Here is a 9,986-nt window from a genome sequence, read left to right on the forward strand (position 1 = left end):
CAGCTCTTCTGCGCCGTTGAGCAGCATTTGCGCTCTCCTTCTCCATGGCTAAACCACACTGGCAAATGCCAGTCAGTGGCGCTATCAAGCGGCTCCAGCACATTGTCAGACAGCGGCTGCACAGCGAAGGCGAATAGCTGCGCGTGCGCGTGCGCCAGCGCCAGTACGTCTACCTCGGCTACGTCACTCCTCTGGAAAGCGCAGACTGGTGGCAGCGGCGGAGTGCGCGGGAGGTGCCAGCTCCGATGCGCCAGCTGTGTGACATCACTGATCCTCGCGCATGCACAGCACAGCTCTTGAGGAGCCATGCAAAACTGGCTCGGCTAGGCCAGTGTAGCTAACGCTACAAAAAAGTCTGAAGCACGCCACCGGGATTCGAAACTGCGACCATCGCTCCACTGCATGCCGCGTTAGACAATTAAGCCACGCGCCATTTGTTGTTTTGCATGCTAACAGCAAGCTATTTATATATACACCATTTACTGCTAGCGGTACGCAGAGCTCGGAGGTCCTTCAGCGTGTACAGTATTACCTGCAAGATTTCCTGAAGGGCGCGCTTTAAAGCAACACTGCTAGATTTTGCTTTAGTTTGAAAACTGCCCTTAAGATGCGCACTAAAAAGGGGCCCATTCCTTTATCCACTCGTGATGTGGAACACTGGATAAACATAGAGTTACTGTATATGCTACCTTTAAAGGTAGCATGTACAGTAACTTTAGGTAAACAATGCATCAACGCCACCACGCGGCAGGAGATGGGAAAGGGTCACTCCACATGGCACAGTTTTCAAGAAGAAAAAGCATCTAAGAACACTGGGCTGTACGCGCTGCTCAAGCACAAAGGAGTAACAACTGTGACAGTTGTTAGTTCGCGCTTGTCCTGTGTATACCTGTGCATCCTTTTTGAGCGTCCTTCCTTGCGTTTGAGCAGCGCGCTGCTAGTGTCGAGCTGTGGCCACTGTTAGTTCACACTCGTCCTGTGTGTTATCTTTTCTTGTGTCCTTTCCACTTGAGCGGCGTGCTGCAAGTATCAAGCTGCTTGCGGTTCTTCGTGTGACATTCTAATTGGTTGCTGTCGCATTCATTGCTTCGCCCTTGCGGCGAAACTGTGTTTTTTGTTTTATGTTTTCTTCATAGATGGCGGGGCACGCCTGCATTATTTTTTTTTACGAGATCTCTCTTGCAAGTGGCAGGGAGTGCTTTAAAGAGGCAAAATGTATATACTCGGGCTTGGCAGGGCTTGTGCGTGTGTCGTTGCTCGAATTATCTCGGGATTGGCAGTGAAAAGGTTAAAGGGGCTCAGCTTTAGTCTGCGATTTTTTTCATAGATTTTTCATCGCCTCCCACTTTAATGTTTTGTGGCACAGTGACTTCGTAAACAAGCTCACCATTGTTAATTTCATTGCCTCCCATGGGATTCGCTCGCAGGCTTGTGGAAGGGCAGCACGGAGGTGGCCATCAAGACGCTGAAGCCGGGCACGATGGACCCGGCGGCGTTCCTCCAGGAGGCGGCCATCATGAAGAAGTTCCGGCACGAGAAGCTGGTCTCGCTCTACGCTGTCTGCTCCAAGGAGGAGCCCATCTACATCGTCACCGAATATATGGCCCATGGCTCACTGCTAGAGCACCTGCGTGGCACTCGCGGCCGCGCGCTCAAGCTGCCCACACTCATCGACATGGCCTCGCAGGCAAGTCGTTCTCCAATGTCATCCGTGTATTAGGGTACACTAGACTCTCGTGTAACGGAGCCTGAAGGCACCAGGAAAATATGTTCTGTTTAGCAGGAGTTCCATTTACTGAGAAACGAACAGGGGTTCAGAATTCAGGTACGAAACGAAATCATATCAGAGGCGGATGTTCCTTAAGTAGCAGTTCCATCTAAGTGGGGACGTGACTTTTGTACCGCAAAAAATGGCAAAAAGATAAATTTTCTGAAAATCAAATTTTCAGTTTCTGGAACTCTTTGTCTATCTGATTCCAAAGTATCTACACTGAAAACCGCGCAGAAGTGTTTCGAAAAATTTGTTGTGCCCTCCTAGGTGGTGGAAATTATTGTGAAAATCGTGAAAAAATGGCGATCTAAAAAAAATTCTAGCTCCGCGGTGGCACGACCGGGAGCCGGCCTCTTGGACTTGTCGGAAAGAGCATTTCTCCATGTTCAAATTCCCCACTTCAGCTGGCTCCTCCATTCAGAAAGAAATGCAGGAAAAGCAAATACTTGAGTCGTTCCGGGGCCTCCGATTGGCCGCGTCCTCCATGTTGCCCCAGCTCACTTCGCCATTGGTCCGATGCTCGCTCCAGGAGATCGTCGTCTGCTGCTTGCTCGTCGCGAGGTCATGGCTGTCAAAAATCTCGCTACTTTGTCACACGTTCGCACACGTTCTGTGTTCACGGCTTGACAACCACTCAGAATATAATTACGCTTGAGCTTGGAGGTGCAAGCGGAAGCCCAATCTTATTACGATGGTGCGCCACGCTCGTAGCGAACATCACAAACGCGCATTTCGGGCCGACTCTTTAGCGTTGACTCGTCGTTGCGGTTAGATGTACTGCTTATCAGCACTTCTGCCGTTGTGACGAACACCATCCCGGGATGACTCTTTGTATTTGTACGCATGACCACGCATTACACACTTTCAAGCATTGGGCACCGCGGCCTGTGCACCTACTGCTTGGAGTCGTCACGAGGCCTAACTCCGCTCACGGCGCCGTTGTGCGAGACGAACCTCGAACTTTACGGGCAAGAACAACGCGCCAGCATACCCGCAGCTATGTGCTTTTTCGCAAGCAACAAAGCACATCGCTCGCCAGCACCTTGGAACCATGGATGGGCATTTTATGTATCGGCAATTGACTCCACAGCCAAGCTCGTCAGACCCCATGACCACGGACTGCTCGGAGCAGCAGCTAGCAATTTCGCGCGTCAGCACCCGAAAATGCGAGACCAAGCATAATGCACAGTGATTTTTCGTCATCGTAGCTTCGCATTTTGCGCATCGTCACAAAACGCCGCCGCCAACCACATCATGATCCGGCTCCACAGACCCTGCGGCCGAGCACTTCGCAGTCAAATAGAGTGCTGTCAATAAGCACTAGTGATGCAATTTAGACATGCTTGGAGCCGTGCTTGGTATTGCTGCAAGCGTTTACGAACGTTCTGCAGCAATGAAAGCCTCGTAGACTAGCGTTTCCGTGACCAGCTGAATGATAATGCGTTTCACAGGCAAGAGTTGCAAAATAAGGTGTATGAAGCAGGGGGACGAATTTTTATCTGTTTGCAGCCAATGTGTTCGCTTCTTTATAAGTCAACCTATTAATCAATGCAGCATGGCTATAGATGAAAGAGGTCAACGAAGTCGTGTACAGTTCCCAAGAAAGGAACGAGTCGTTTTTCGTACCACACTATAGTACTGCAAAGTCTCAGTAGGAAGCGTTCTCTCGACATGCGCAGATTGCGAGCGGCATGGCCTACCTGGAGAGCAAACAGTTAATCCACCGCGACCTGGCTGCACGTAACATTCTCGTCGGTGAGAACAACGTGGTCAAGGTTGCGGACTTTGGACTGGCCAGGATCATCGAAGACTCCGAGTACACCGCAAGGCAAGGTCGGTGTTGGCCTGTGACTTTGCCCCCTATGTTATCGCACTTTTTCTGGAGGCATAGTGCGCAGTTTTGTTTTTGCACCGGTCGTCGTAATGTGCTGTTGACTTCCTTGGGGATATCCAGTATCGTTACTTTTTTTAATGTGTAATTTGTTTGCTTCTGCTTCTTTTTCTTGTTTGTGTGTTTATTACCAATTTTAACTGCTGCAAATTATTTGAAAGGCGGGTGAACGAGCGCACCCCCCAGTCAAAAACCCCTAATGCCCCCATTACCAGCAGGATTTATTCTAGGCACGTAATATACTGCTGAAATTATGTAAGTAACCTTCATATTTCAAACACAACAATGATATACGTGTGCCCCAATTCTGAATAGATAGCTATATGGGCTTCAGTTCCACCCCAACCCCTCGCCAGAAAACAAGGGAGCAGAAAGGTTACAATTATCAGTCAAAATATGTGTTCTTGCCTTGTGGGTGTTTCGTTGGCTAGTTCTGCAAGCAAAGGGCGGGCATGTGATCACGATGACAGCTGAAGGAATCCGTAATAACCATTTCCTTTCACAACAGTCATGGTCATCGCAGTGACTAGTCACTCCAAACCTTAATCTTAATTGTAAACTCCATGTGTTAATCTGAAACTTAATCTAATCAGAAATGTTAGTTGAGCAATCCTCTGGCTCCCAGTGAAAGACGAGTGTTCCTGTCCACGTGCGCGCAGGTGCCAAGTTCCCCATCAAGTGGACGGCCCCCGAGGCAGCCCTGTACGGCAAGTTTTCCATAAAGTCCGACGTGTGGTCCTACGGCATCTTGCTTTACGAACTCATCACCCATGGGCAAATCCCTTATCCGGGTAAGTCCCCTCTTGTGTTCCTTTCTCGTGACTGTAATAACAGTGCAGTGTCTTTTGTATACCTTCCATGATATAAACATTCACTGCACCCTATTCAAGTGAAGATTCGGCATGTGGTGTGCTTCACAGACGTAACGTGAAAATGTTGCATCCGTTCTCGCTGGACTGGCTAGCTAATCAATGCACCTTGAAGATGATAAGTGATTTGTCTAGCACACAGACACGAGAAATTGCAAAGCGAACATCACTCTGCCTGCTTGCACTTTTTGATAAATCCAATGTTAAAGCGAGCTGTCACATCTGCTTCCATTGGCTTTGCTCATCAATGCACATTGTAGGATATTGGTAGTTTACCTAGAATGCAGACTTGTACAGTCAAACCTCGTTAATACGTACCGGCTTTAAGCGTACAAACGGTTAAAGCGTAGTTGCGATGAATCCCCGACCGAGTCTCATAGAGCCTAATGCATTCGCTCACCGCTTAAGCCATAGTGCTTCGTCCTACGCCTACCGGTTAGTGCGTACCCTGCGTACCACGATAACTTTTTGTGCCATAAAATTTTACTGCGCCGCTGAACTTCCCGACCCCCCAATGTGCCGCCAAAGATTTTCCGTCTTCGAGAAGTGCGTTGATCGGTCGATCGCTGTTTCTGACTTCTGCGCGATTGTGACGACGCTTTTGCGAGTAAGCACCGGGAAACAACGAAGGTGAGGCGGTGGCCACCGACGAACGTGGCAGCATGACTTATCGCCGACAACCTTATCACAATAAGTATCTTCAGATATCTGCTCGGGCACGCGTGCGGCGCAGCACTGCTTTAAGCCTACTGCACGCTTTTAATAGGCGACAACCTGAACGTGCTGGGCCACCTATCGCTGCCGCCTCGTTGCGCGGGGCCGTGTTCAAGCGCGCGCCGCTTTGTAGAAACGAAAGCAGCTCGCTGTTGCGGAGTTGAGCGTTGCTGGTCGCGGGCGACGAAAGCCTCTTTGCATTGACGCTATCACGCTAAACGCACGCGTACCGTACAGCAAGCGTAGCGCTGTTGTAACCATACTGCACGCTTTTATTGGGCGACCACCCAAACGCGTTTCCGTCCGCTGCCAGCACCGCTAGAGCGTCGCAGAGTGCGCATTGCTTGCAGGAAGTTCGTCATCGCCGCGTTAACTGAACAAGCTACTCGCCGCATCTGCGCACGGTCTGGAGCGAAGTGGGTACGAACACTCCCACGACAAATGCGCGCGTCCAGTGCAGCAAGCAGCCCGGCAGTGACGGCGTGAGCCAAGAAGGCCACGCGCTGCACTCAACTAGCCAGGAGACTATCGGCTCCACGCAGCCGTATCGCGTTTCACCGAAACTGTGTCAGTTTTCGTTTAGTAGCAGATCGCAGTACAGACGCACACACATATAGCCGACACTGTCCGTTCCGTCGCTATGTCGGTCACTGCGTTAGGGTGGCTAGAATGGGGAGGTGTGAAAAGCGGCCTCGGAAACCGGTCCCCAATGTGCGCCGATGCCGCAAGGGGCGCTGTACGCAGGGGCGCGTGGCGTTGAGCAGACGACGTACAGCGCAGCCTTGCTAGCGTGCGACTAACATGGCTCGCGCTATATTTTTGCGTGCTACACTCTCCAACGCTAATCGTTTTTGCTCAGCGAGTGCACTAATAAAGGGTTGACTTTATCTCCTACTTTCAAAAATATCATTCGTATGCATTATCATGTAGCAGGCTGCATACCGAGTAACACTGCGCACGCCAGTAATATCGCTCGAGGCACTTCGGGCGCGCCACTTTTAAGCACAGTGTTATTATTTTTTTGCGCTTGTGTCGAGCCATTTTACAAATTGCAATTACGCATCACTGCAACATATTGAAGTAATTTTGAATGCTTATTCACATTGTTAAAAACTTGCCTGCTCTCGTACTTGGACCCATCACTATTCACTGGCTTCTGATCAAAACGTCATCGTGACGTTTCGAAAACGTACACGTGACAGTCATGTGTACGTTTTGCTGCCAGAGGGGGAAAAATTGGTTGAAAAGAAAACATTCGTACACGAAGCAAGTTTATTTTAACTGTGCAATAAAAAGTTGTCTACAGAACACGGAGCTTAGCCCACTTGGCTTTCTTTTCTTCCTCCTTTTGGTTAATTGATTCCTTTTAAAAAAAGTTCACCCGACTTACGCAATAAAGGGTGCAACAGATCGCGTTAACCTAATGTTATGCTTACTGCAGCTAACCTGTGACGTTTGCCCGATCTTTTGCCACATGTCTGCAACGGACTGTGCATGGGGGGCGAACTGTGCCAAAAAGTGGTCAGCTTGGCCTCAACCGACTAAATCAAGCCGTACGGCGCGCCTGATGGATAAAGGAGTCCACCATGGTCCCACTGCATGCGCCGGCAGATTTAGGGTCCAATTTTCTTTGGTGATGGGCAAGCTGCCTTGCAAGGCTCAATGATGCAAAGAATCTGCTTCCTTGTCACATAGCCCGCGATGTAATAGACAAGGCGGACACCACTTCTTCAGCTTCAGCTCTCGGTATCGCACGAGCCCACTTCCCAAACAGCTCCTTTTTTGAAGTCGAGGCTTTGACGGAAGCTCGTCAGGTCGGGAAGTAACATGATAGAATAAAGGCAGGACACCGACCATGAAATAAAATACGGAAAAAGACGTTTCGGCTCCCGTCAGGGAAGGGGAAACCTTTTCAGTATTTTATTTCGTGGTCGGTGTCCTGCTTTTATTCTATCAAGCTCCTTTTTTCCCTCTTTCTTTTTTTTTCTTTTGCATGCCGGTGCTTGGAACAAATATGCTTTTTCTGTGGACGACCTGTACCTGGGGCTGTGCGAATAGTCAATTTTGAACCGAATCGAATACTAATTGAATACTTAAATTCGAATAGTGTTCGAAAAAGGCAACAATTTTCAAAACACTTCTACATTTCAACAATATTTTATTTGGAACAAACAGTCACAAACATTCACAAAGGAACATTACGATGAACTTTAACCGGCAAAAAATGCCACAGTTATGTAAACTGAGGTAAGCTCGTATAAGCAGTAACAGCCTACGAGATATTTAGTAACTGTACGTTGATACGCAGCGGTTCCATCAGAATTCAAGGCGGTACTTTGTCGCCAACTTTTAAATAAACTGAGACATAAAAACCAAACAATGTTTCATGAATCAACCTCAGGAATCTCACAATGAGCATAGCAAATTAAGGACACTATCACTTGGCGACACTAAAGTTTTAAATAGAAGCACCTTCATCTGTGATTAGTACGGTATCGACAGTCCCGTGAAAAAGTCAGCTGCATGCATGTATCTTGATAATCCAACAAGAAAAGTGCTGCCTCGATGTTCTAATGTGTTGCTCCTTTGGGGTTTTTCCGCCAGTCTAACTATTTGAAAAATATTCGGCATTTCGAATATGTGCTATTCGATTCGCGTACCAGATTGAATAGAAGAACATTCAATTTGTTACTCGAGCTTTTCAAACTTTCACAAACCCCTATTTGTACCCAAAGTTACAGTCAGGAATGAAGCAAGATGGTTCATCTGTCTTCCACGCTTTATATACATTATCCTCTCAGCTCGAAAATCCATGATCCATGTACAATAAAAACCACGTGAAGGTTGAAAAAAAAAAAAAAACGACGCCGCGCTGCCAAGCGCTAGGCTCCATTCGGGTAAAATCTGCGACAGCGGCGGCTGTCCCATGCAGCACCCCTTGCACCAGCGCCCCTGGCGGCATCGGCGCGCAGAGGGGCCCCGTCTGGCAAGGGAAACGCGCTGCGCTTAGCACACCTCCCCAATCTAGCCACCCTAACTGCGTATACCGGACCCTGTAATAGTTCCGAAATGCTCCTTGGCGTCGCCACCGCGCGCTATCGACACTGCCGGACGGTTGTGCGAGAGTGCCAGAATCTTTTCTCCACTTTGGCAAAAACAAAGAAGAGGCTTTGCAGTGGGTAGTTTAGGCAATATTTACTGTGGCACTGTATATATTTCTTTGCTGGCGGCGATGGCGTACGCGAGGAGATGCAAATTTTTACTTGGTGGTTAATGCGTACTACCGTTTAGTGCGTAGTATGCGGCATTCCCGGCAGGTACGCATTAACGAGGTTCCACTGTAGTACTGCAAATGTGAACAATCCTCAGTATTACCATTTATTGATGCAACATGTTGCCTTACGATTGCCAATGTTGCTCCAACGTTACTCCTATGTGTTGCACCAACATTGCTCCAGCGTGTTGCCTTACATTTGCCAACGTTGCTCCAACGCACACTGCAACAGTGTGCTACTATACTCCGTTTCATACAACAGGTGCAACGCTGTGGAAGCTATGCAAAAATTTCAGTCAGCGAAATGTGCAAGTCCGCATGTTTCGCGCTTTGATTTCGTCATTGTAAACGTGGCCTCCGCGATTGGCTCCGACTGCGCACAACTGGAACTAATCGTGGATGCAACCATATGAAAACAGAGACACTAAGCGATCCAGATTAACCTATTGACCACCGTATAAATGATGGGGTTTTGTTTATTTTCTAAAGCACGTTGCATCTTTATTTATTACTGTGTAAAATTTTTTTTTAATCACATTACGGGTGGTAAACTTTTTTAACTACTTCATGCGGACACATCTACTGCAAGAAGTCTCGCTAGCTTCCATAGTGCTGCACCTTATGTATGAAACGGAGTATAGGGAATAATGTACTGCCGATCTGAAGTAACGTGGGTTCCCTCTGCGTTGCAGCGATGCCCAACCGTCAGGTGATCGAGTACGTGGACCGGGGTTACCGGATGCCCAAGCCGACCAACTGCGAATGCCCGGACTCTGTTTACAACATCATGCTCAACTGCTGGGAGGCCGACCCCGAGAAGCGGCCCACGTTCGAGTTCCTCTTCGGCTTCTTCGACGACTACTTCGTTTCCACTGAGCCCAGCTACAGGGACGCCGAGGACTTCTGAATTGGCAGCGAGTGATAGGTGCTGTTGTTGTGCGAGAGACGTCCGTCGCGCGGGTTTCGAAGGTCGGTGCACCATCAGTATAAGTATGGCCTCAAAGACGTGTGCTGCAAGAACGCGAGTCAAACGGCGGCGCATTGGCTTCCATCGGCTCAGTGCAAAGGTGAAGTGGCTTGAAGACAACGGATGCAGTCTGTGGCTGTTGCATGCTTGATCGGCTGCCTCAGTTTGCAGAACATCAACCAGTCGAAGATCAATGTGTGCACTTGTGTTAATTTAGTACAGCCTTGGCTAATCGCTGTTGTAAAGTGGAACAGCTAGAAGACAACAAAAACTGTTGTGTATCATCAACGGCCTTCATTCACTCTATAGGCTACTTTAGTTAGCACGTCAGCCAGATGAAGATCAGTGCATGCATTTTACATCGGTTCTGTTGACTCGATCGTAAAGTCAAGCAGCCAGAAGACAATAGAAGCACACCTGTTGTGTACTGTCGAGTGTTTACGCGTGTTTCATAGGCGACCCTAATTTGTGCATGGTCAGTGTACAACAAAAAGACCAAT

General features: G+C 48.6%; 1 protein-coding gene across 1 annotated transcript in view; it reads left to right on the forward strand.

Moving 5' to 3' along the window:
• Positions 1 to 9,539, forward strand: part of LOC119371661 (tyrosine-protein kinase Src64B-like) — a 56,072-nt gene extending 46,533 nt beyond the window's left edge. The window contains 4 exon segments of the mRNA XM_049419912.1: positions 1,428 to 1,687; positions 3,451 to 3,604; positions 4,322 to 4,453; positions 9,212 to 9,539. Coding sequence (XP_049275869.1) covers positions 1,428 to 1,687; positions 3,451 to 3,604; positions 4,322 to 4,453; positions 9,212 to 9,426 — 761 coding nt within the window. The 3' untranslated portion in view covers positions 9,427 to 9,539.
• Positions 9,540 to 9,986: the final 447 nt, after the last annotated feature.

This window comes from Rhipicephalus sanguineus, chromosome 10, assembly GCF_013339695.2.
Source record: "Rhipicephalus sanguineus isolate Rsan-2018 chromosome 10, BIME_Rsan_1.4, whole genome shotgun sequence".
NCBI lineage: Eukaryota > Metazoa > Arthropoda > Arachnida > Ixodida > Ixodidae > Rhipicephalus > Rhipicephalus sanguineus.